General features: G+C 49.7%; 1 protein-coding gene across 1 annotated transcript in view; it reads left to right on the forward strand.

Annotated features, from left to right (window-relative positions):
* The window catches only part of LOC119449364 (sushi, von Willebrand factor type A, EGF and pentraxin domain-containing protein 1), a 128,432-nt gene that overhangs the window by 1,897 nt on the left and 98,733 nt on the right, over window positions 1-27,802 (forward strand). Inside the window, exons 2-4 of the mRNA XM_037712536.2 lie at window positions 2,059-2,266; window positions 11,963-12,120; window positions 16,308-16,515. Coding sequence (XP_037568464.1) covers window positions 2,059-2,266; window positions 11,963-12,120; window positions 16,308-16,515 — 574 coding nt within the window. The remainder of the gene's footprint in view (window positions 1-2,058; window positions 2,267-11,962; window positions 12,121-16,307; window positions 16,516-27,802) is intronic.

The following is a 27,802-nucleotide window of genomic DNA, read 5'->3' on the forward strand; positions in this document are numbered from 1 at the left end:
GTCGACCAGCTTGGGCCACTCTAGGTATGTGCTCGGGGTCATCGTGATGCCGTCTCGGTCGTCATCAATCCATCTTTATCACCCGACTCTCGTCACGCCGTCGTCGTCATGCCATCGCCATCCTACAGTCGTCATACCGCCGTCGTGGTGTCATCGTGGTCGTTCCATTGTCGGCACCTAGATGGCGCCACCATACTGACGGAGGCTCGGGATAGCGTTGATTGCGCGCCTCGTCTGAATCGCATCTCGTAGTTTGCGCCTGCGCTCCTGCCTAAGGCGCGTTTATAGGGCACTTTTCCGCTGCCTGACAGCAAACGCTGGCGTAGCTCAGTGGTAGAGTATCCGACTCCCACACAGGGGGCGTGGGTTCGATCCCGGCGGGAACCAGGTAATTTTTTTCGCATTTCCGGCGATAGCGGTTACGGACACGGCCGCCAGTGGCCGAGGCGGCGGGCACCATCGCGAACCGAAACGGCTATTGGACTGAACCCATAACAGCTTACACTGTAAAATTATCAGTACGGTTCAATGTGGTGGAAAGCCCCCCGCTACCACTGCAGAATTTTAGGCTGTGGTATAAAACATAGACTTGTAGTGCCCATATAATTGGAGTGCCATAGCAAAATGGTGCTTATGGTACAGTGTATGTCGCAAATAGCCGAAGCAGCGGAAGTCTCAGAATGTCTACTGCAGATGTTAAATTAACGGGAATTTAGTTGTGTGTGTGTGTGTGTGTGTGTGTGTGTGTGTGTGTGTGTGTGTGTGTGTGTGCGTGTGTGTGTGTGTGCTACAAATGCCTTCTGCGATCTCAGTTGGAACCAAGGCCCTCTCCTCAGACCGAACGGAAGAGGGTGTCGCTGGCTGTAGACTCACCCCAACCTTCATAATCAACTATAGTTAGCAGACACGGTAAGAGCGCCGCTTCCGATTACACCTGATGGGCCCAGTGAATATAGAACATGGGTGGTCAAACCATGACTCGCGGCCATGGTTTGACCCACTCGTTCAGGCCGCAGCAGAACTCTGCGGGCTAAATGCGCTAAGTTGTGCTTTGTTGTGGATGTTGCTAAGCTGGCTGCGTGCAGGAACTGACGACTCTGGCGTTCTCGAAAATTTGACCAGAGTTTCTTATCGAGAAAAACAAGCAGTAAATGAACGCAGCCAATATGAATTAGCGTTCTCGAAAGTCCCACACCTTGAAACTGCGGCCGGAAAATACCGTCGAAAATTAGGCTAAGAAAGCATTCGTGTTTTCAACCAAACCGAAATCACCGATCGGCCACGGATTTTCACTCATTGGCCTTTTAGCATTATAAAGGCAGGCAAATACCTGACACAATCTTATCCCACCGTGTGTCTGCTCCCTCCCCCTTCACCTTACTAGAGCGGAGGAAGTTGTGCTTAGGAGACTTCGGGCCGGGGTTGCGCTTACACCGGCTATGATCTCGAGGTGGAACTGGTCGCATTTACCACTGGCTGGTACGTGTCCATACTGCTCCGTCCCTGTGATGGAAGCAGATACATACCACCTAATATGGACATGTACTGGTTTACAATCGGAACGCTCGCGTCTCCTACTGCAAGCCGGCCTCCGCTACAGTGTGACAACCAGCTATGACCGCTGGATACATAACAGATTCCACAAAACACTGCTTCAATTCATACACAACACAGGCCTCACAGCACACATATAATACACATATACACATGAAGAATTATGCCTTAACAGCAAGTCTGTATCACAATAAAGAAAAATACCTGACACAACAGAAATGCAGAGAACACAAATACAATCAGACATGGTTAATAATTAATAATAAGCAAGGTGGAACAAAGGAAAAGCAAAGCGATAATGCATTCGGTCATTACAAGTATATACAGTGGGTGGGGTAAATAGTAGCGCACTTAAGTGGCCCGCTTTCGTGTGTAAAAACAACAGAACAAGTGAGGAGACGTGAATTACAAGGCGGTGAAAAAGGGTAGACAGGCAAAGAGGGTAGACAGACCACTGGCTCACGGCGCTTCTTTTGCGTAAGCTACGATTTCCAATGCCTGCAGGGCCCGCAGCAATCGGACGTTCGTCGGCTGCGATGGGAGAGCCTGGATGCGAACAACACCGACCTCGTCTTCCTGCTCGATCGGTCGGGCAGTGTCGGTGCGGCCGGCTTCGAAATGCAGCTCGGCTTCGTGCACAGTTTTCTCAAGTACTTCGAGGTGACGCCAAACGCCACTCGAGTCGCAGTTGTGTCGTTCAGCGACGACGCAGGTGAGCCCGTTGAGTCTCGTTTACTCATCGTTCCTTCAAGGTTTACAACATTACAATTTACATTACAATTTACAACACTAAAAGTGAATAAGGGTGTAAACCTATCTATAACTCGCATGCTTACACCCTTTTCGGGTATAAGGGTGTGGGTAAGACCGGCTTAGTCCCTTATTCACTTTTAAAGGTGTAAATTATTTTGCTGTGTATGCATAGTCGCTATAACAAAAAAAAAAAGAACAATGACTTGCGTAACGATTCAACGCTAGCGAAAGGGGAACGCGTTACTTCAGAAGCAGTCGCGGACTTCCCAGATGTTTTGCTAGTCCAAACAAAACATCCCACACGCAACCGCTGCTCCTCGTGCAGACTCCCCGAAGCAACAACAGCTCAGGACGGTGCAGACCGAACCGGAGCGAGCCTCGCCAGCTACAGGCTTGCAGTGGATAGCGTCGCTGATGCAACCAGCAAAGTTGCTATTCTTGAAACACCTTTGGAAGACTGCATTTCGCATCGCTCGTTACGCCGTTGTCACCTACCTCGGCCTCGCATCCGCTCTTGGCCACTACACTCCACTTATAAATGGAGCCCCAGAATAGCACAAAACAGTGCAGTTGAGCTCGCAGCTGCGTTTTTCTCTCTGACGTGTTCTTGGCTCTTCCTCCGTCTCGGGCCAGCCCTCGTGTGTGGTGATGTTTACACCTGACTCATGCTGCAGCCCCAGAAGAGTGCACCGCACTACTCCACCAGCGAGGCGCGAACAACTCGTGGCGCAGCGCTCTGTAGACTTTAGCCTCTCGTGTATAACAACGCCCTTTGGCGCGTCACGCCTTCTGCCGTCACTTCGCTGCACTTGTTAGCTGCGCGCCGCCTTGATTCGTGTTACCTCTTCTGTGGTGCCCTGCGAGATGGAAAAAAATAAACAAGAGACGCTTGGAAGAACAGCGCCACAGCAATCTTTAGATCATCGGTGTTCCACCTGGAAAGCCACGGTGCGCCATGTTGCAGAGACAAAGCAACAGCGCTTAGTTTTATTGCGATAGCAATTATATGGACACTTCAACCGGATTTCTGCCGTCGGCGTCGCCGTCGCCGTCGCCGTGAGGTTCCGTATAGATAAAATCTTCGCCGCGCGCCGTATGCCCGAGCGGAAGCGTGCGGGGACGCGCGCTATCACGGAGAGCGAACGCACTCAATCTCCCACGCGCAAGCAAGGAAGCGGGAAGCCAGCGCCGGAGGGAGCGGGGGGGGGGGGGGGGGGGGGCACACTTTTACTCTGCCAACAACCGCGCTCGTCGCTCGCTCGCACCGTCTCTTATCTCCCCACGGCTCTGACCTTTATGCACTGTGCATTCGCCGCTCAGTTTCCGTTGAAGCGATAGACCGCACGTACCTTCGCCCGCTGCAGCGTATATGCGCTTGCTGCCAGCGTTTTGACAGTCGTTGTCTGCAGTCATTCAGTGTGATCTATTCATGTTTATTCGTGCGCGCTCACACCACAGTTAGTAATAGTCGGGCCACATTTTCCAACGCACGCTACACATGCAATGCTGCCCGGATCGGCAGTGCAGCGCTACAGGTGTGTCCCTTCGCACGCGCTGCCCACGGGCAGCGCTTCTCATCAACACCACCGTTTCACACGCGCCTTCTCGTGGTCATCGAGTCTCTCTTCATGTCGGTCTACTTACGCCGCAGCACACCTGCTTAGTTAATCAGCTCATGTTTACTACAATTCATATTGCTACCAAAGCCACTAACCTTACTTCGTATGACATTGCTGTGTTGCTATCGCATTCATTGCTTCGCCCTTAGGGCGAAACTGTGACATTTTTTTTTTCATACATGAGGGAGTGAACGAAAAAATTGAGGAACACGGCTGATAAGGAACACGCGCCGTTCGGCTGTGCTACATTAAGTGGCCAACAATATAGTGCACGTAAGTTCATTTATTGTGCCGTTAGTTTAATGATGGCACTGAGTTATTACCTGCGCGAGTGGTGCTCTGTAATGTCCACTGTCACTGGCTCGCACGAAACTCTATCTTTGCTATTGCCGAGCTTGACCACCCGGCGATATGGATAAGAAATTAATAGAATCGTATAAAAAGAATACGTATCAAACATGAACGTACATTTTCATCGAGTGCCATCAGAAACCAATGGCAGGAAAGGAGGCTCCAACACCTAAATACTACCGCTAAAGAAGCGTCGGGTGCCTGAACAGTCTGGGGATCGGCCTTTTCCAAAAGAACTGTTCGATTAAAGAACCTCAAGCTAGTATACGGCAGAGTCTGCAGTACAGAGACAGGGTAGTCTTAAGGGAAAGACATTTGGGTTAGCCAGGCTGAGCCAACGCCTTCTAGATAGCAGGCCTGCGCACTCTGCTTTATGACGTCATGGTATACTTGGGCCGATATTTCCATTGCCAAGCCCGACGTGACGAAAACGGTGACGTCCAAATCCCCACGCGGCTTACTCCGGAGCTTCCCCATTAGTTTCTGTGGCAGTCGGGCAAGGGGGCATGACATCTCGGATCGAAGTGCACCGTCCTTGTGCTATGTAGGCGTTGGATATGAGCCCGTTAGGGTATACACCCTGCACGGGGAATTGAAATATGAGGAGAAACAGATCAAATTACATTTTGCACGGATGCACACACAAGGAAGTGTTCAACGTTCGGTTCATCAAAGCGGTCACAGAGGCTGGTGCATCTCAAGAATCGCAGCAGCGCTTTTATAGCTTTATATACATCGCAGACGTACGCGAAGCCGCAGTCCCAAGACCTTATTGTCTGTGAGAGGCCCGTCATCTAAGCGCCCTAAAGCTGGCCGAAGGGCAATTCGCCCATGTCAGTATGTTGGGCTGTCACGTATGGTTTCTTCTATGCCACGTGGTGCTGCAAATGCTACCGACACTGTCCGCCATTCCATTTAGGAATGAGGAGGCGCTCGTGAAAGAAACGCCTAGTCAATGTGGTGGCACGGTAACTTTTCTTACCGTCGAATAAAGCCGGGCAAAAGTTGTAATTTCATGCATGGATGGGGCCACGGCATATAGGCGCTGGTTGGTGCAATGTGGTGTATTCCATTTTCATAGTTTGATAACATGGGCAAGACCACTGAGATGTCACCTGCATGCGTTCTCGACAATGGGATCGAGGTGCTTTCCCATTCGCCATGTGCCTTACGGGCAGCTTTGTCGGCACTTTCGTTGTCGATGATGTTGCATGTCGAGGTAACCGCTGAAATACTGTGACCTCTGCCCACCATTTGAAGGTAGTGTAATCGTATCTCTGCCACCAATTTTTCATGTGGGCCGCAACATAGAGCTGATAGGAGAGATTGCAGGGCTGCCTCTGAATCACAGAACATAGCCCAGTGATTTCGTGACTGCTGATGCGCATAAAACACTGCGCTATGCGGAGGGCGACAAGTTCGAACCCTGTCGATGTTGTGACCTGGTTTATCTTGAATTTCTTGCAGGTTGGCGTCGACTGAATATCCACCACGCACCAGTAGAGCTGGTTAGAGTCGAAAAGCCATCTGTATAAATGTTAACTCGATAGGAGTAGATATCACCCGTATATGCAGAGCGGCTTGCTTCAGGGCACAAGTCGGCAAGTCCGATTTCTTTGCGTATCTTGGAATGGAGAGGCGCACTTGTGGTTGTCGGAGACATCCCAAAGGACACGGTAATCCTGCTGCAGGCGTGAAATCAGATGGAAGAGAGGAACGGCAGGAGACTACAATGCTAGAAAATGTTACATGTGGTCTACTCTCTGAAAGAAAATCAAGGCGTTGAGTGAGTCGGAAAAGGTGTCGAAGATGAGTTCTAAGCGTGTCATTGGCGATATAGGAACCGATGGGATGATCCCTGGCAAATCAGAATTTGAACGATTCTTGCACGGTACCATTTGGCACACCATTCAAGGCGCTCAAAAAATATTGGTGTTCTGCCAAGAGAAGTCATTAGGGCCATTGCAGAATCTGTAAGCCAGCGTGTACGAAATTGTAGCCGATGTTCGTTAGGTCAAGCACATGTGCCGGCTTGGCTTCAGCACCGATTTCACGCTTTTTTCGTGCATCGGTGTGAGGGAAAGGCCAAAGGTTGCCAGCTGCCTAGCGATGCTGTTGGCCTCAGCTGGAAAGGAAGCTATGACCCAAAAGCAGAAAAAGAGTCGGCGTCCCAACTAATAAAGCTAGTCTTTTATATTGTACAAGCTAATGCCTCGCCCCGTTAGCAACCAAGTGCGGCCGCATTCAATTTGATCCTGTGCTTCGTAATAAATGCCCCGTATGTGGCCAGTAGCTGTTGGCCGTCTACCTTTGAGTTGCGACGTATCATCACAAGGAATCATCACGGGATCGTGGAACGCTATTGCGCACACTACATAACTTCGTTACATGAATGAATGGAAACCACGCGTGGTTTTATTAATCGGCAAAAAGTATAATCTACACCACCGCATAGCGTGCTCAGCTCGATCGGACGCACAGCTATTGCGAGTGCTTTTGAGGTGCTCATTGTGGCGACATAGTTGTACCCTAGCCGTTCCGTAATTGCGCCGGCCCCTCGAGAGTCCCACGCCGCGCAGCTACATGTGTACGCACGCGCGACATCCGCATTGGCGTACGCGCAGCACAATGCCGACTACCACGCGCGGCATGCAGCCCATTCCTCGTCGCGTCCTTGTTAGAAAAGGGCAGCCAACAGTCGGCTGATGAAAACGTCGACGACGCTGGGATTGCCGCACCCGGCGTAGACGAAAGACGCGGGAGTCAGAAAAGCGTGTCAACGGGTCAAGTTCACAGCGGCGAACGCGGAGCACCGTTGGCGCCACGAACGACGTGGTGACTCCGCGTAGGCGTCGCCTTATCGGACGCAGTTCCTTTCTCTCGCTCGTAGTGCGTTGTCTTTACTATTCGAAGAGGAGGCAGAGATGGATCAAGCTGGTGCGTCATATTCTGGCCAGCTTCGACGCGTTTATGAAATAGAAGTTGGTGAAGGCAAGAGAGACGACAGCTGAGATGGTGATGACGAGGACGACAGCGCCCATATACACAAAGGCCGAAAGAGGATTTCGGTAGGGCATGCGCAGAGACTCTAACACGTTGTTCGCGTCCCCGGATACGTCATCTCTTCGAAATCAGCGACATGTTTGTCCTCCGACTCACACGAAGCAAAACTGTCCATCGACACGCTCTGTCTGCCGTGCACTTGGAGGCGAGTAGGAAGGCCATGGCGTTGCATTCAATGCTGTGTGACGCTTGTCGCCGGCTGGCTCATTTCAGATGCAGGCAATGATCGATCCTCAAATTCAGTCGTTTAGTACCGCGTTTAGTGCCACACACGTACGTATTGCATGCATAAACTATATTGTTTTATATGGCACGTGGGTTGGCTAATTGATTGGCACGCGGGAACACAAAGGCTTGAGGTTTTCCAAGCGCAGAAAAGTGTTGTTATACCACATGGTCACTGAGGAAAAGCTGCGAGCATCGACAGACTAAAATCGGATCCCTAAATACTCACCTTTGCTCGCTTCAAGCAAGTGCCGAGTATTCAACACCGGGGTGTCGAACTGAATGGGAACCCGAACCAAAAACAGTACCCGAACGGAAATTTTGTCTGTAACTGAACCTGAACGCGAAGCGACATTTTTAGAACGTCCCTGAAGCCGAACTGAACCTAAACCGAAAAAAAAATCAGAGCCCCTCCACTGTTCTAAAGATGGAAGCCAGCGAAGCTGTGACTATGGCAGGTCTGCCATAGCGAATATTGCTATATTGAATTTATGTAATATCATTATTGACTATATTGAGCGTCTCAGGCATGTTCGTCACAGAGCAAGGACACCGGCGTTTATTTTCGCCCGGTGCGATGGCCAAGTAGTGCGATTACTGCCTCAAGTCCGCTCCAACGTCATAGACTAGCGTATGAGCCTCAGTATTCATAGCCGCGGGACACGGCACGGCATCATCAGGATCCTGACGTCAGGATCCTGGAAGATGTGGTTAAACGAGTCCAAAGGACAACTGCTGATAACAGCGCTAGCGCGATCTCTACGTCAGAGACAAAGGGGCGCAACGACTGGTGTGACGTGCCGCAGCCGAGTATCGCGACACTTGTGAAAGAGGCATCGGCGGTGGCACACGGTATAACAATGGGCCATTCATCACCATTCATCATCTGTTTTGACACTTGTGCTAAGGCACAACTGGCGGGAAACCACCACGCAAATGGAGCCAAAGCAAATACTGATGATGATAGTTTTCTTCTACACGCGGACACGACCCTGGGGAACCCTTAACAGCTTAGCTGTCCAATATTAATGGTTACCGGTTCGGCCCAAAAGAGTTCAAGTATAAGGGATGCAAACGGGGACTCAATAGATACCTGATTCCTAGAAATAAATACTTTTCAGTCAGCCCACCTCATGCGATCATTACGACACACGAGTTGTATTATTGCCAAGGATGGGCATAGACGATAGGTGCGTGCTGGTAAAAATACGGCCACTTTGACAGAGACGCTTCAACTTATGAACTCGGCCATGCCAGTTGTGTTCCGCTGCCGAAACGTTGCTTCGGGGTAACCGCAGAATCACGGTTTCGGTTGAAGCTCCCACTTCGGCCGTTACGCCAGGTGGCTACTATTACCAGGTACACCATGAAACGCACACGCCAGGACACAAGAAGCGCAAGAAAGACAGTGTCCTCGAGAAGAGAAACTGGGAAAACCAAGTGGTTCCTCAGCACTGTTTCTTGTAAGAATAACACTGAGATCGCTAATGAATGCTGTCATCTTCTCTGGACGCGGTAACAACGGTATAAACGGCAAGGTTAAATGTGCCTTTGTTGCGTGCAGTGGTATACAATGCACGTTTGGCGCCTCCAAGCAGAGCAGATTCCACCGCGGCAGACTTCGAGGCTTCTTTATGCGCTCCCCCTCGTGGCCCTACCATGGGGTCGCGTGGACCTCCTGGAGCTACAGCACCATAAGACCACGAAACGCAGCTTCAAATTTTCTTTTCTTGGGGACTACGTTACCTTGTAACATTATCTTGAAAGCGCTGATTGGTCGTTCGCAGGTGGGAGAGCTGACGTTGGTGAACAGGTTAATTTGTTTACGAGAAGTCATTGAAGGTGGTATGAGTATATTCATACCTATAAAAACGCGCAAAAATTGAACATTCCCTCACTGGGTTTCTAAAGGACTAAAAAGGGCAATAAAACTGAAAGACAGTGCACACAGAAAAGTGGGGCAAACTGGCCTAGATAAGTGAAAACTTGAATTTAGGCGCTGTCGTTGTCTTCGAAAATTTTATTATACCAATGATCACCACCACCAAATTGAACGTGTTCAACAACTTGCATGCCATTTAATTCAAAATATTTCTGGAGTTTCTTTTATTTATTTTCAATAAAGTATTTACTCACTCACTCTGGAGCTACGTGCGCTTTCTCACTCCTTTAAAAATAGCGCCGAAGATGTATGTCTTGTTGATGAAAATGGCGATGTTGTCTCGAACACTGCCTTTGCATCAGCAGTGTTCCTGTTCAGAAATGTTCCCGTTCAGCAATAATCAGCAATGTCCGTGTAATTATTATTGTTTCGCTAGATTATCTCTTGATTCCATTTCTCCCTGATGTGTGCTGGATCTCTCCCGTTCTTTTTTTTTTCACTGTGTTATAATAATTAGGTTAAGGTTCTCAAAATTTTAATGGTGTCGTTTTGTTGCCAGGAGATGTGCCGGGCCTCTCACGCAATCTGTTTCTAAGCTTTTGTTGTTGTTTGTCACGGCTGTCACCCCTTCGCCTCAGCGCGTAGTCGATCGACGGGGTGTACAAGTCGGTTGGTCGTTCCGTACTCGAGCGAACGCAGTGAAAGAGTCAGAGTCGGGAGTAAACAACAAAAAAAAAAAACGATGTTTATCGAGTGATACAATACGCAAATTATTAAAATAAAATAAAGAAGACACACGACAAACTAACACACCTGAACTTAGTATAGCTCAATGATGACGACAAAGAAATATGACAAGCAATTAACAATGTATATACAAATGAAACAGGGCGCGGATCAAATTTACAAGAATACACTTAACAGCAGTTCACTAAAATAAAGTTCAAAGAAGAAACCAACAATGTCATACGCGTGGCCGGGCAGCAGCAGCAAGTCCATAAACCGTGAAGTCGGCGCGCAGAGCTTTTCCGAAGAATGCTGGCGGGTCGATCTTGTTGAGGTGGATGCGAATGTTGGGCTGGGTTTCCCGGGAGTATAGATCTGACGACTTCTCTCAAGCAGGTTGAGCTAACTTGAGGCGAACTACCGTGAGCTTCGTTGCAGACGTTGGTTTGTTGTCTCGTACGTCAACTAGTTACGCGGAACTCCGACGTGGTTAGGCGGCCCAGGCAACACTGGACGGCACTAGCCCCCCGACTGCTTCTCAGCAGATTACAGGTTCAGCTTCTAGACTGATTAGCAGGGCCTAAAACCTGCGCTTAAATAGCCTCTCCTTTCCCTAGTTCCTTAGGTCGGGGAACGGCAGGTATGCAGAGTTCGCCTAATTATTTCATGACTCCCCTCAAAAGTCTTGGCCGCGCCCCTTTTAATCAGGCGCGAGGGAACGGTTTACTCCCCCCTCACTGTCCGAGGTCGCGCCCCCGCACTGCACCGCACGGTGCAGTGCGGGGGCGCGACCTCGGGTATGCTTCTCGAAAGTATGCTTCTCGAAATAAGGCTATAATTACAGCAGAAAGTGCCTGTATTCACATATTCTAAATACGCGCCGACGTTTCCGAAAGCATATATCCGCGTCCGTGTGGTATTTAGCTGCATACCATGGAAGTGTATGATAGTTGCATACGATGTTGAGTTTACGTGACACGTGCATATGACAAACGTGCAGGTGGAAAGATGTTAGGTTGCGCAAAGCCTTGCAACAAGAGTGGAAAAAAAAAAAAAAGGAGAGAGGAGGAGCGCAGTAGCGAGCTTCGACGCCACCTCTGTGCTTGTTTATGCCATGCTCGGTCGTGATCTGTGGCTGATGTCTCATCTGTAGTTGAGTCATTTACAGTCATTTCTCTTCGCCACATGACACACATAGCCGTACTCGAGGTCCCGTAATCACTGTTTTCGAGCAATCATTAGGCGCACAGTGATGGGCAGGTCCAATAATTGCAACCATCCGCCACCAGAGACCGCGAGTCGTTAGCAAGCGCGTTCGTTAAAAGAGCGTCGTCTTTCGCGACTGAATAATCGCGCAGGTCGCAGAAAGTGGCCCCAGAAATAGCTTCGAACACGTGGTTATGTCGCGATAACCTCTTTTCAATTCTACGCGTTCCGTTGGTAGAGTGACCATTCCCGGACAAGCGAGTTCTTAAATTCCCGTCAATTGCACAGGCTCCTTTAAAGCCGCACGGGGTTGCACGTCAAGATTTTCTTTCATGAATTTTCCACCACCTTCCGGATGGCCGCAGAACTCATTCACTTATCCACTATTTAAAATTTATTAAGAATTTAAAAAATATCGCATATCAAATTCTCGAACCAAATACCTCTTCTGCTCGATTCATATTCGAATTTCCAGTGTCTGGACACAGATTTTGCCGCACGCAAGCGACAAGAGTCGAAGCAAGCTTTTCCTTTCGTTGCGTACACTATTTCCAAGCCGGCTCGACTTTTCCATGGCTTGCAGTGGTCCACGCCGACTTCCTCAAGGAACCAGGAAACAAGTGCCAATTGGTGAGGCTGACGCAAGGCGTGCAGTACCTGAACCACCATGCCACCAACACAGGTGCAGGACTGCAGAAGGCGCACGAGCTGTTCCGCAACAGCCGCAAACATACGCGCAAGGTGAGCGGTTCACTTGCAGCAATACTTTGATCGCGATTAAAATAAAGTTCTTGAAACAATTAAGGTAAGGTCACAGGAATGGTGGCCGTTTTACTCAAAGTCAGATGCTTATCGCACGATTTTGCTGTAGGAGATAATCTCTGGTTAACCTCTCTGTCTTTCCTTTGCATTTCTCTCTCTCTCTCTCTCTCTCTCTCTCTCTCTCTTCGCTATAGCGATGTGTTCGTCTAAAGGGAGTACGCACTTCCAGCAACCAAAGAAAAACACGTCAACCAAGCTTGTGCTATTGCCCCTCGTGTAACATATATCAACGCACCTTCTACAGCTCTAAGCCAAAAAAAAAAAATAGATTACTTTAATCGATGACAATCGATGGCGTCGTTGTTGCGAATATGATGTGGCCAAATATTTCTTAATTGAACGTTATCGGACAGCGCTTGGTGTGCTCTGTTAGTGTACATCCTGCAGAATTGTCTGTTCATAATTTGCGCGACACAAGCTTAAGTAGGTTTAACCAACTAACCCGCTGTCGAATTTTTCTTAATACAAGCAAGCAGCCCGTATAGAAATCGCAAGCAGCAGTCTCTACAGTCGATGCGGAGATAGGGTCGTCGTGTTTTTTGCAGTGTCACAGCAAGATCTGTTTCGACAGTTAGATGCAGCCAACATGGCCGCCGACTGACAGTCTCTGTTCGCTTCGCCGCATTGACAGGGGTGCCCACACTGTATGGCGATTAATTCGCGATAGCGATTCGTTCAGCGTGCATCGGCAGAGGAGCCCCTGGTCGTGATTATGACTCTACGACAACAATCGGCGTTTAATCAAAGACTCCAGTCCACCAGAGAAGGGTACGCAGCCAAACTGAAAATTGCCGGCGTGCTTCGTTGGGCCTATCATTCACTACTGTGGCATTCTTCGATAAACAGGGCTTTTTACGGCGGCCTAGTAATCAGGCACCGCTGGCCTTTAGAGGCAAACAATATCGACGAAGCGCTTCAGTGCCGCATATTAACCGGACCCTGAATAAACGCACCCGTGGGACTTCACTCCCGGTTTCGGCTTTATTTATTACCATTGACTCTTCACAAGGAGCAATTTGCTCTAGAGGAACGAGATGGCGCTTTCGGCGGCGTGCCGCACGTTGCCTCAGTGAAAGCGCACGAATACGAAATCATTACTGCATCTGCCCTGCTACTCTGCGATCAGCTTTCAGAAATGGAACTCGGTGTTCGCTAACTCACTCTACCCCATTCATGGTGCAAAATGTGGAGCGGCAGAGGGAAAATGGGTGCAGTAGTTGACTGCAAAAATAGTGACTGGTGTACTAAGGAATGGAATGAATCTGTATGACCAAGTTCACGGACCGCTGCTACATAAGGACTGCCTGTGTTGCCGCCCTTGGCGATGCACGGCCTTCCAGGAGAATAAAAGATTCACTCATCTCTTAGTGTTGTATCGCTAACCTCCAAAGAAAAGACTTGAACCCTGGAACGTCGACAAGAGCGGGTATCGCTCGTCAAACAGTGACAAAGGGAGAAGCGTCACTTCCTGGCATAGTGAGGTTTTCGCGCGTTATTTGCACGCATCTACCCCAACTCACACGAAAACTTACGCCCACTCTATCGTCAACATGTCAAGAATTAATGAATGGATGCACACTTTAATCTAAGCGCCGAAGCACGCGAATGTTCGATGCTGAACCTTTCGTGAACGGTACACAGAGTAAGAGTAACTAGCCACAATACGTGTTTGCTACAAGATAATGGAAAGTACAGAAGGTCTATGTTCTAAGCAGTTGTGCGCAGCAAGAAAAAATATCTGTCACAACTGAGCACAACCACGATTGATTAAGCAGAAAATAAACATCCAATAGTCAGCGCACCGAAGAAAGTTACTGAGTCAGAAACCTGACAAGCCGCTGCTTCGAACTGATTGGAAAATGAACAACGAAGAGCAAAGCACACTGATCCTGCTGTAATTCATAAGCGGAAGGTTTGGTCAGCTTGGAATACATTTCCAGCCCTGCTTTTAGTACAAGCACCGTATACGCTGCTGGTGCCATTTAGAGAAAGCGTAATGAGCTCCGAAAGCGCTTACATGTCCTCCGAAGCTATGCCCAAAGCTTCGCATCGTCCACCCAATCACCGTCTACGATATCCGCCGAAAAAGACCTTTCATGAGACACACCGTCGACATGCACATTCATTGTAAACACGGAAGCAACAGAGGCAGCTGAGGCAAGGAGTGAACGCGTCACCACGTGATCAAACATGGCGGCACGCACGGACTCTCCGTGAAAATGGTCTATACGTAGCCACGCTTCCTTCCCTTGGAAACTATCAGTGGTCTTGAACAGACTTCTGAGGTTTGAAACAGCTCATCCCCCTGATATACTGCAAAAGTGTAGTGCGCTGCGGCGATGTTCTTGGACGTGAAAGGCGGACACGAGAATGTGTCGCATGCAGCTTTCTGGATGCCTTGGTGAACATTGGCCGTGTCTACCAATGGACTTACGATTATTTGAAGTGCAGAACCTTCTTTGTAGAGACAGAAGAAGGTACAACAACGCACCATTGTGCTTGTCGCGACTCGACAACTCGACGGAATTTGTCAACGTTCGTCTCCACAGCGTGGATCCAAATCCACAGCACCGTCTTCCGTCAGGAATATGGAGAAATGAGGAGACGCTTCTGTGCCGCTTGTGGCTTGGCGTGGCCTTCACGAATGCTTACTCATTTCGCATCGGAATGGCCAACAGCCCTACATATGCGATAACTGTAGCTGCGAGGAAACATTCACTCACCTTCTCTGTGAGTGTTCCCGCTTCAGTGCGCCCAGGAAAGAACTTTCAAGAGAGTTAGACTTGAGAAACGCTCTTTGTCGGGGGAAAGGATCCTGGGACACTGGCCGAGACCGTCCTCACAACAGAAGGTTTGAAAGCGTTGTTGCGCTTCTTGCGGAGAACTGGTCTTAGCGACAGACTTTAAGCAGTACCGGATTCTCCTTTCCTTTTAAAGCGAAGCTTGTATACGCTAGTCTGCGCTGGCGATGTAACGCTAAAACAGCCAGCTGCTCTCAGAGTGGCACAGGTGGCTCGCGCTCGGCACGCGCTCGTGCCACTGCTCCCGCGTTCGTCGTCGTCGTCTGCTCCCACAGCTGGCTGCGTTGTCACGAATCATTTCAGCGCAGAATTTCACTTCTCTTCTGACGTCGTAATGGGGAGGCCGCGTTTGCGAGGGTATGAGCCATTGCTTAAGGGGGTATGAGCCATTCATTCTCTTACGTAACGGGCAGATTAGATTTTGAAGAAATTTCATGGAAATCCATCCAGAATGAACGCGCTCGGGAGAGGTCTCGTCGTCGACGTGCCGATCCTAGCGTGAGCGCTTCCGAAGCCCAGGCGAAACGTCAGTGAAGAGCCGCGGACCCCGAGTGGAGGGGGTGCGATGTTGAGGCCAAACGCCAGCGTCGTCTAGCTCACCAGGAACCCGTCAAAGGTGGCGCATGCCTCGGCAATGCTAGCGCCAACTTCCCCAGTGCGACGGCCTGGTTTCAACGCGAGTTTTTCAACCGGAAGTTCGGAGCCAGCTGCAGTGCGTGTGACCGATTGTGGTTCGAGCACAACGTGGTACTCGTCAGTGCAATTCGTTCGGAGGAACACCGAAGAAACACACCACAAGCTTCGCTTACCCCCATTTCCTCTACAGGGGAAGGGCTATCAATTTTTTCTCTCTTTTTTGTGCTCTTCTTTCTTTCTTTTTTTTCTCTCTCTCTCTCTTTTTGCTCGTCTTTCTTTTTTGTTTGCTTTTTCTTTCTTTCATTATTTAACATCACTTTTCTATTCTCGTTTATTCCCTTACCCCAACACAGCCAGCCGGTCTGAGAACAGCCTAACGTTACTCCCTTTCTCTCCGTCTATTCCTCCTTCCTTCCTTCCTGGACCTCTTCATAAACATTGTTACGGTTCTATACCGTATTCTGTCTCGTACAGTTGGCCTTTCGAACTGGTTGGTATACCGTCCTTTTAGAGAGCAGCATAAATTCTAAAATTTGCAACGCGCGAAAGTTTTAATTTTCACGCTGGAACTGCGTTTCGATTTCATCGCAGAATCACGCATAACCCCAATATTGCTAACTGAAATTGAGCAACTGTAAACGGTGACCCAAATTTGATCGTCTTTTGCAGGTATTGGTTTTGGTGACGGACGGGCTGGCGACGATGGGCCCGGATCCGGTGAAAGAAGCGGACAAGGTTAAGGGTGACGGCATCGAGGTATTCGTCTTCAGCATCGGGCGCTCCATCAGAAGGCAGCTGGACATGCTGGCTTCCTCGGAAGACCACGTGTTCGAATGCGAAAGCTTTGCGCAATTTCAGAAGACCTTCGATGACCAGGGCAAGTGCCCCGCAGGGCTGTCCGCTGCGCATTCTTTTTGCTATATCACTTTAGCCGACGTTTAATTAAGACAAGCCCGGGTTCTTCTTACCATATTTCCTCGATACCGAGATGCAGCTTCGGACGTCAGTATTGATGCAGACATACACTCTTAAAAATAAACTTAGCAAATAGCTAGTAAATGCACCCGTTTACTAGATTGCTATGTATTTTACTACCTTCTGACTAGTTCTGTACTAGCCAGCGGCTAGTAAAGCTAGTAAATGCTGTCTTTACTAGCCAGAAAGGCTTCTTAGTAGTTTTTACTAAGTAACTGCTAAGCCACTACTACCTCGTCTGGCCTTGGCTTATTATGCTGCGATTGTGAGTCTTATGCGAAATTGAGATAAACTGTAGTGTTGTTCATTAGGTTGGACTAACCGTTATATGCGACGACGTAGCAAACATATGTACACACAGTAGGCTTTAGACATTCGTGCACAAAGCTTTGACTATTTAACTAAATAGGTGCTCACCGTTGCAACATGTGCTCCCTCAAGCTATGCCTATATATATATGTCGCGAAGTTTCTGTTTGAGTAAGTGTTGCGCAGCACCTTGGTCGTTCTGTATGTGCCCTTGCGTGTTGCTTGTTGGAGATATGTAGTACATTTTTATGCGGAGTTAATGTGTCTTAATGTCCCTGTGAACATTATGTATATACCATCAATTAATGCCCTAATATATAACCAAAGGACGCGGTTCTCTTTTTTTATGTATATTTATTACTTTACTTTCTTATGCTTTTACAATACCACCGACTTCATATGACAATGCAAGCGGCACTTATAAGTCGAACAGGCCCCATTGTATTGTAGGTAATTATATTTCAGTTGCGTTAGTAACTGCACTACTGAGGTAATAGTTAGTTAGTACTAAGTTAGTGCTTTTTTGTAGCTTCATCAGGTAGTGAAAAGTACTAACCATCATTTTACTACTTGCACTTACTAAGAAGGCAGTGCTTTTGGGGGCTAGTAACGTGTTAGTATTTACTTAGTGAAAATGACGACCTTTTCCTTAACAGTGTAAACGTACAGTGGTTTAGCGTTCCACCACCATAAAATTGAAGAAAACGAACACTGCGCAACATATTTCTTTACAGTCGGTTACTGCCTTCTATACGTAGTTATCTGTGGGGCTAAAGGTCTCGCTCGCGTCTACGTGTAGCTTTCATAAGCTGTCTACATGCCAAGACGTCGCATTGAATGCAACTCAATAGCACGTCTAGCGCGTTCTCATACAGCCCGACGTCACCAGAGGACGTGTCGTGATCAGCACTGCTGTCTAAAATAATTCGCAGTGCACCGACAACCCATAGCAAGTTTATGCGTTGCGCTTGAACTACTCACACGATGTTCTATAACGACACGCGGGTGGGACTATATGCGGATGGCACAAGTGCTGGTGCGCAAAAATTGATTGCACCGTTAAAAGCTTAAACACGTTCCTGTAATGGCATCGCAATGGCGCCACTGCGCTGCTCGTAAAGAGCGGCGCCAGCGAAATTACATCACACTTTCAGATTGTGAACACTAATGTTGTCTGGCACTGTTAACAGACTGGGAAGATTTAGGGTAAAAGGCATGCACTATGAATGAAATGTTTCCTCGCTTTTGTGTGCACGCTCAAAAATTCTGAGGAATAATTCAGCGAGGGAAATAAGAATTGGCCGGAGCAACTGTGGCGGTTGAATAGCATAGCATCCACATTGCATATGTGGCACATATAAACATTTAAAAAAAATCACCGCATATCCACGAAGTGAATAATGATGAGTGGGAGAAGCACCGGTGGATCATTCGGTTAACCGTGAATCCCCTGACGTCGGCAAGCGGACCCAGAGGCGGCGAGAGCGCGGGAAGCGGCGGCAAAACGCCGGAAGCGTTCTCTACCTGAGGTTGGTGGCGCCGATGCTCGGTTCAAGCGCGAGCTTAGCGAGCCCTCAGCTCCGGGTCCGCTTGCCGGCGTTGCTGTTTTGCTGCAGCAGCTTCGCGAGCCCTCTGCTCCGGGTCCGCTTGCCGGCGTAGCCGTTATGCTGCAGCTTCTCGCGCCCTAGACTCCGGGTCCACTTGTTCTCTGCGTTGCCGTGCTGCAGCAGCTTTGCGAGCCATCGACTCCGCTTGCAGTTGAGCCACCACTCTCGCGTTTTCATCCATAGCGGGCGCGCCATTATCAGAAGCGACCGTTATCATCCATGCCTGAAGAGATAAAGAGAGCGCGCGTCGGGAGCGAGCGATGATGATGCTGATGATTTATTGGCATCCCCTTTGAAACGGGGCGGTGACAAATAGTCACTTAGCCTGCTTGATTTAATCAGGTATACTATACATGTGCTTTATCTAGCCTTTTTGTATACCTCTCATTATTCTTTTTGTCTTTTTTCAAAAATTTACCTTGTACCGCTACCTATGATTTTAAGAGATCAGGTCGTAACCATCTTTTCCCTGCTTTTTTTCCACCAGTACTCTAATCGTCTCTTGCTTATCTCTACGGCTGATCTGTTTATGTTTCCTTCCACTTTGAAACCAAGCGCTTCTGGGAGTTGCACGTTACCTACGGTTCTCGCTGGGTGGATCCCGTCGCATTCCACTAGGATGTGCTGAGTGGGCTCTGGATCTCTACTGCAGCATACACATGCCTCATCTAGTTCCGAATATTTGTTCCGGTATGTTTTCGTCCTTAGGCAACCGGCTCGAGCCTCAAATAGCAAGGCACTGCCCTTTGCGTTATCGTACAGATTTTCCCTTCTAATTTCTTTCCTCTCATTCTTGTAAATCTCCATGGTCCTTTTTGTTTCCATGCTTCGCATCCAATTCACTGTCTCTGTTTCTGTCACTTTCTTTCCGGTGACTCCAGGTTGTCTATTTACAGTTTCAATTACCCTGTACTTGGTTGCCAACTTTCTTGACCTCTTCCTCCATTCTGTGTCCACGCTTTTCATGTAGGGATACTTGTGCGCTTTAGCCGCCCATTTATTTTCATCCATGTTCCTGAGCCTTTCCTCAAAACTAATTTTGCTCTTTGCTTCTCTGACTTCAAAACAGGCCCAACCCATGTCACCCTGCACTGCCTCATTTGTGGTATTACCGTGGGCTCTCAAAGCAAACCGGCCTACTGATCTTTGGTTAACTTCCAAACCCGACAAGATATCCGATTTTAAGCATAGAATGGCATTTGCGAATGTGAGCGCTGGCACCATTACTCCTTTCCAGATTCCACGCAGGACCTCATAGTTAATGTGGCCCCACAGTGCTCTGTGTTTCATTATTGCTGCCTTCCGCTTCCCCTTTATTTTCAGATTATCTTGGTGGTTGCTTGAGTAATTCTTTCCTTCGTTTATGTGTACGCCGAGGTACTTATATTGCTTCACTATGGGTATTACTTGCTATTGAATTGACACCACGAAGTTACTCGTCTCTTCATTAAAGATCATAATTCCTTATTTCTCTGTGCTAAACTTAGGGCCTATATTTGTCGCTGCATTCCCACAGATATTCGCAAGTATCTGTAAATCTTTTTTATTGTCCGCAAGTAGCACAATGTCGTCTGCGTACATCAGTCCAGGGACCTTCTGTTGCATCATTTGTCCATTACGCATGTAGGATAAATGAAAACCTAATTTGCTGTTTTACAGTCGTCTTTCTATACCCTTAACGTAAAGCGTGAACAACAATGGTGACAGAGGGCATCCTTGCTTCAATCTTTGGTGAATTCCCACCATTTCATTACCTTTTCGACCTTCCCATACCACTTGTACTTGGTTGTCTCTATATATCTCCCTCAGCAGCTCCAACAAATCGTCATCTACGCCTTCGTATTGAAGAATATCCCATAACAATTCCCTGTCTACGTTGTCATAAGCTCCTTTAATATCTAGAAATGCTATCGATAAAGGTCTTTTCTGAGCTACTGAAATCTCTATGCACTGAGTTAGTACAAACATATTGTTACGGGGATGAGCAGGAACGAAGGATGTCATCGATGACGCGAGACAAAAAGTATCGGCCTTGATCGGTCAGAAGCTGTCGAGGAGCACCATGATGCAGGATGATGTCATGAAGTAGAAAGTCGGCGATATCCGTAGCGCAGCTGTTTGGGAGGGCATGGGTAATGGCGTATCGCGTCGCGTAGATAAGACCCACTTGTTGCCTGATTTCGAGGTTGGAAAGGGGCCAAGAAGGTCGAGCCCAACACGAAAGAACGGTTCGGCGGGAATGTCTATAGGATGAAGCAGGCCGGCAGGTAACATAGCTGGCCTCTTGCGGCGCTGGCATTTGTCGTAGCTAGCGACATATCGTTGGACGGAGCGATAGAGACCAGGCCAGAAGAAACGGCGCCTGACGCGATCATAAGTGCGTGTGACACCAACGTGACCAGCAGTGGGCTCATCGTGAAGCTGGCGAAGGACAGCTGACTGCAGATGGGCAGGCACGACAAGGAGGCGTTCAGGGCCCTGAGGATGCATATTATGGCGGTATAAGGTGCCGTCCTGAAGGAAGAACAAGTGGAGTGAAGGGTCAGGTGTGGCAGAGTTGAGACGTACGGTCGATGATAGACCGTAAAGCCGAGTCGCGGTGTTGTTCGTCCCGTATATTAACGAGGTCCGAGATAGACAAGACGCAGGCGTCGGTGTCTTGCTCGGTGACGTCAGGGGAATTCACGGGATGCCGTGAGAGACAGTCGGCATCGTGATGAAGCTGACCGGACTTGCGCACCACTGAAAACGAGTATTCTTGGAGGTGCAGAGCCCAACGACCAAGGCGGCCTGTAGGGTCTTTGAGCGAAGAAAGCCAACAGAGGGCATGATGATCACTTACGACGGTAAAGGTGCGGCCAAACAGGTAAGGACGAAATTTGGCGACAGCCCAGACAAGAGCAAGACACTCTCGTTCCGTGATGGAGTAATTCTTCTCCGGTGTGAACAGGAGGCGGCTAGCGTACGCAATAACACAGTCGTGACCGCTCTGACGCTGAGCGAGGACGGCACCGATTCCATGGCCGCTGGCATCTGTGCGAAGTTCCGTCGGTGCAGTCGGATCAAAATGCGCTAAAGTAGGGGAAGTCATGAGGGCATCTATAAGCGCCGAAAAGGCAGCAGCTTGTGGTGAGCCTCATGTAAAAGCAACGTCTTTTTTGAGGAGCGCAGTAAGGGGACGCGCAATGTCGGCGAAATTACGAATAAAACGTCGGAAATAGGAGCACAATCCTATAAAACTGCGTACGTCTTTAGCCGAACAAGGTACAGGAAAATGCTTCACGGCGCGAACTGTTTCAGGATCGGGCTGGACACCTGTCGCGTTGACGAGATGGCCAAGAACGGTTATTTCACGGCGTCCGAAACGGCATTTTGAGGCGTTGAGTTGGAGACCGGCATTGCGGAATACCTCGAAAATGGCGGAGAGGCGCTGAAGATGGCTGTCAAATGTTGGCGAAAAAACAATGACATCGTCAAGGTAGCACAAGCAGGTTGACCATTTAAAGCCACGAAGAAGTGAATCCATCATGCGCTCGAATGTGGCCGGCGCATTGCAAAGGCCGAAAGGCATCACTTTAAAGTGATAGAGGCCATCGGGAGTTACGAATGCGTTTTTTTCACAGTCCAGTGGTTCAACAGCAATCTGCCAATAACCTGAGCGAAGGTCAATAGACGAGAAATATTGGGCGCCGTGAAGACAGTCGAGTGCGTCGTCGATACGGGGCAAGGGATAGACGTCCTTTTTCGTGATCTTGTTGAGGTGTCGATAATCAACACAAAATCGCCAGGTGTCCTTTTTCTTGACCAGCACAACAGGAGCGGCCCAAGGACTCGAGGACGGTTCGATGATGTTCTTGGCCAGCATTTTATCGACTTCCTTTTGTATTCCGCAGCGGAAACGCGATAAGGCGCCGGTGAACCGGTTGAGCATCACCGGTGTGGATGGAGTGCTGAACAACTGTTGTCTGGCCTAAAGGGCGATTTTCGAGATCAAAGATGTCGGAATACGACAGCAAGAGCCGGCGAAGATCTTCTGCTTGCGTATGCGGGAGGTCGGCGGATATCATTTGCTAGAAATTGGCACAAAGCGACGAGGTGGCTGTGAGAGAGCCGGAAACAGTTCGAGGGCCGTCGACGGCTAACACAGAAATCGCGCATTCCTGCAACGACGACACGGTGGCAAGCGCGATACCAGCAGGTAGCACGTGGGTAGAAAGACCAAAGTTCAAAAACGGCAGGCAGGTTTTGTTGTCGCGTACGGTAACCACAGTGTGCGGGAGAACGACAGAGTGCATCAGGACCACGTCGAGAGTCGGAGAAACAACGTATTCACCATCGCACAAAGGAGGAGAGGGACGTAATGCGACGTACGTGGAGGCTTGCGGTGGCAGGTGGAGGAACTCGACAGAACATAAGCGGCTGGGAGTGTCCGATAGTACGTGGGCGTCAAAAGGGAGCTCCAGTTGAATGACACCTGCGGAGCAGTCGATAAGGGCTGAGTGCGTCGAGAGAAAGTCTAGGCCGAGGATCACGTCGTGGGGACACTGCGCAAGCACGGCAAACAAACCAATGGTCTGATGGCCAGCAATGCACACTCGGGCGGTGCACATACTAAGAACGGCAGACGAGCTGCCATCAGCGACCCGTACTGTGCTCTGAATTGCGGGTGTAATCATCTTGCAGAGCTGAGTACGGAGAGCAGCGCTCATTATTGAAATATGCGCTCCGGTGTCTATGAGGGCCGTAACGGTGACGTCGTCCACTTGAATGTCCAGAAGGTTTCGGCGCGTAGGTACAGTCAGCAGAGGATTTGTATATTGGGTCACTGATGCAGCGTCACCTCCGGGAGCTGCACGGCTTAGTTTTCCGGAGCGTAGGTGCCAGGCCTTGCAGGGTACGATGACCGGTATGGTCGTGGCGATCGAGATCGACGGCCTTGTGGGGATGGTGAGCGGCTAAACCTGGAGTGTGGAACGGCGGCATCGGAAGCATCGGAAGCATGTGGATCAGAGCGAGGGGAAAACCGTCGAATGTTGCCTCCAGGACGACGCCAAGATCTAGTGCTCCAGTTTGAAGGCGACGACCAGCTACTGCGACAGTGACGGGCAATGTGTCCAACGCGAGAGCAGTTGAAACATATGGGTCGGTCGTCTGCCGTCCTCCAGTCAGCCGGGTTTCTGTAGCGCGAAGGGTAGACCTAGTTCTGGGTGACATTTGCAGGGGTACGTTCGGAGGTACGGATGGAACAGACGGCCGATGATAATCCCATGTTCGCGAACTCCTGGCGGACGACTGCTTGTATGAGTGACACGGTGGGCAGGTTGGCTGACTGAACGTCTGGAAGAACGGCCATAGGAGCTAGAGCATCGAGTTCGCGGCGGACAATACGCGTTACATCTTCTGACGCTGTAGCCTGTGCAGGCGTCGGTGGGTCTTCGCATGATGACGTGGCGGCGGTGTTAGGTAGCCGAAGGAACTGGCGGGTGATGCGGCGACTCTTCGCTTGTTCAAAGCGCTGGCATTCGTTAACTATGGTGTCGACCGCCGTCGTACAGTCCTTACACACCAGTAGATTAAACGCGTCGTTGGCTATTCCTTTTAAAATATGCGATATCTTGTCATCTTCGGCCATTTTTGCGTCAACTGTTCGACAAAGGCCCAGTACGTCCTGTATGTACGAAATGTACGATTCAGTGGTTGTCTGGATACGAGATCCCAACTCCTTTTTAGCGGCCTGCTGTCAGCCAAATGATCTGCCGAACAACTCCCGCAGCTTCGCCTTGCAAGCGTCCCAACTTGTAATATCTTCATGCGTCCGGTACCACACGCGTGCCGTTCCTTTCAGATAGAATATCGCGTTGGCTAACATAACCGTGGGGTCCCACCTGTTGCGGTTGCTGACGCGTTCGTACATGTCGATCCAGTCTTCAACATCCAAGCCATCTGTGCCAGAAAGGTTCCCGGGTCTTGTTGGTGCAAAACAATCACAGGAGCCGGTGGCTGCTGCACAGTCGGCACTTCACTGGTCATCGCGGAGCAACCAAGACGGCGACCGCTTCAATGTTCCGTGCTTGGTTGACGAAGCCGGCACGTTGACAGGTTTACCCAGCACCTCCACCAAAAGATGTTACGGGAATAACGTTTATTTAGGGAGTTTTGCTATATACAAGCTTTGGACAAGCAGCGGCGACGGATGCAAGGCTGTCGCGCGCCTCTGGCTATCTCGTCGCCGTCGTCTTCGTCCGACCGACAGTAGCAGCCCCTTCACTGTCTCGTGTCAATATTATCCTCTAAGCGTCTGCCTGGCCTGAACTCATTCTGTAGTTCCCCCAATACATCGTTTTTCTCCACCCACTTCAACAGTTCTAATTTTATGGCTTGCATTGCCATTCTATATATCACCGACGTTACTGTAACTGGCCTGTACGAGCTCGTCTTATCCTTATCTCCTTTGCCTTTGTAGATGAGATTCATCTTGCTTTCACGCCATCCAACGGGAATTTTCTTTGTTCTAATCACTTGCTCTATGGCATTAGTCAGCAATGCCTTGCTTTTTGGACTAAGGTTTTTGATTAGCTGTATTGGGATTTCATCGGGTCCTGCTGCCGTGTTGTTAGGTACATTTTCTGCTGCCTTTTTCCAATAAAAGCTTTCTATGCTAAATTTTGATCTCTCAGGCCTCTCTGCTGTGTGCCCCGCACTATCTGCTCTCTGCTGTGTCAGAGGCCTCTCTGCTGTGTGCTCGCCCTTGCGCACCGCAGCTCCCCTAGCGGACTCCATGCAAACCAGTGCTACGGACGACGGACGACGACGAGGGACAAGGCTCGGTCCTAAGGTGCTCCGCCCCTAAAAGCATACGCATACTTAAATATATACGGAACATATGGCGAAGGCGAAGCCTTTAGTGTTGTTGTGCCTGGCGGCCCTTCGGGACAGAGGAGGCCAGACGTGAAGCTATCAAGTGCTCTTCACGCTTGTCATTTATCGCGGCCGGGGAATGGCACCTGGGACTGATGGATGAGCAATTAGAGCCCAGGCTGCAATGGGTCATGGGCCTCGTGCGTAGCTGAGACGGCAACGTACGTCGCTAGGTGTGTTTCCGTGAAGCACCAGCGCCCGCCCAAACTACGACTAGGCCCGGCGCCGACTGTGACGCGCCAACCTGGAGCCCCTTCCGAGACAACAGCCACCACCCTCCCTGGAAATGGTGGCTTCTGCGAACTGACCGCCACAGAGAGGCGACTGATTCTTGCAAGGGGTCAGCGTCAAGCATTCCCGCGGAAACGACATCAACGTTTGGTTCCCAAGGTGTCAACCGTTGCCTGTGTGCGGGGGCGATCAGGCAAGATTGGAGGCGGAGCCCGGCGGGAAACGATGGCACATCATGTGCGGGATATGGCGAACTGGTGGAAGGTGGTCGTTGGCTAAGAATAACTAAAGTGCGTTCCCTCATCGAGTGAAAGAGTCAATCCAAAAGGATAGAAAGCGCGAATTGAGTGTTTTGGACGCTCGGAGATGTAAACGCTAGAACATGCAAAGATATTAGCATGTAGACGGCTCCAATATTATGGAGCCCTTCTTGTATAATATTGTTACGTAAAACGACATGAGGCGGGACTATTTACACTGTATTTACACTACACAGACGCAGTAGCCAAGATGGTGGACAGCCACCAGCACCAGACAGAACCGTCTTCTTTGTCGTCTGCCCCTGGCAGAATGTGTCTCTCGTAGCAATATCATATGTACATTTGTATATAAAACCATTTTCTTATCTCACTGGACCTCTCCTTCTCCCGGCACCTGGCACAGCACCATCCATGGAACCTTCGTGGCCGCTTGGACCTCGGACTTCGCAACAGTGTCCATATATTGCTATCGCAATAAAAAGCCATTAACTGCATGTTCTGTCCAAGCACCGCCTTTTCTACGTCTGTAAGCCGAAATAATGCAAGGAAGTCGTTGATGGCAACATTACTTAAACTAGCAACGAAACAGGACGAAAACACAAAGGTATCGCCCTAGCGGGGTACTGCATTAATATGTATACGTTAAAGGTGCTACAGCGGCTTCAAGTCGGAGCTCCGTGCTTTCGCGTCACGCGACAGCCCGCTCAACACTAAAGTTTAATGACAGTAAACTTTGGCGCCACTTTGCTGTCGACGTTAAGCCTTGTAAAACGAATTATTGTCAAGATCTCTCGCCATTGTGGCCACTCAGAGCCACAAGAAGCAAGCACAAAATCAGCTGTATACCAGCTGGGAATTACACAAAACGCGAAACATCGACTGCCCATTGATTTCCACATCGCAGTTGACGGGAAAGCTCAATCCTTTCTGCTTCGTTTGCGAACGCTGCGGTGTGGTCACGCGACCGCTCCGTGTTGGCTCGTTGACACAGGACGCGCGTCGCACGCCCCCCCCCCCCCCCCCCCCCCCCCGCCCTCGCGCATTCCGCGCAAGCAGCGGTACGCGAGCAGCACTAGGCCCAAAATTAACCGTGGGCACAGCCTATGCAGCAGTGCGGAGCAGGACCTTATTTCTCAAGACAAACTACAAATTTGCTTGTCTTTTCAACTAAATCTACACTCTGACTGTTTTACGGGCCGAGCAATGGGAAGCCCGTATTCACAAAAACCTTTGACGCTAGAATTGTTTGTAAAAGCGCATCCCAGCCAGTCCTAATGTCAGACACTGTATTATTATCGAATGCGGCCAGCCAATATCAATGCAGTATTGTGCGCACAGCGCTTAGACCCCAGTTAGTTCGGCGCTGCCATTAAATCTTATTGCGATAGCAATTATATGGACACTTCCACCGGATTTCTGCCGTCGGCGTCGCCGTCGCAGTGAGGTTCCGTATAGATAAAATCTTCGCCGCGCGCCGTATGCCCGAGCGGAAGCGTGCGGGGACGCACGCTGTCACGGAGAGCGAACGCACTCAATCTTCCACGCGCAAGCAAGAAAGCGGGAAGCGAGCGGCGCCGGAGGGAGCGGGGGGGGGGGGGGGGGGGGGGGGGGGCGCATTTCTACTCTGCCAACAACCGCGCTCGTCGCTCGCTCGCACCGTCTCTTATCTCCACACGGCTCTGACCTTTATGCGCTGTGCATTCGCCGCTCAGTTTCCGTTGAAGCGATAGACCGCACGTACCTTCGCCCGCTGCGGCGTATATGCGCTTGCTGCCAGCGTTTTGACAGTCGTTGTCTGCAGTCATTCAGTGTGATCTATTCATGTTTGTTTGTGCGCGCTCACACCACAGTTAGTAATAGTCGGG

The sequence above is a fragment of the Dermacentor silvarum genome, chromosome 4 (genome assembly GCF_013339745.2).
Source record: "Dermacentor silvarum isolate Dsil-2018 chromosome 4, BIME_Dsil_1.4, whole genome shotgun sequence".
NCBI classification, from domain to species: Eukaryota; Metazoa; Arthropoda; class Arachnida; order Ixodida; family Ixodidae; genus Dermacentor; species Dermacentor silvarum.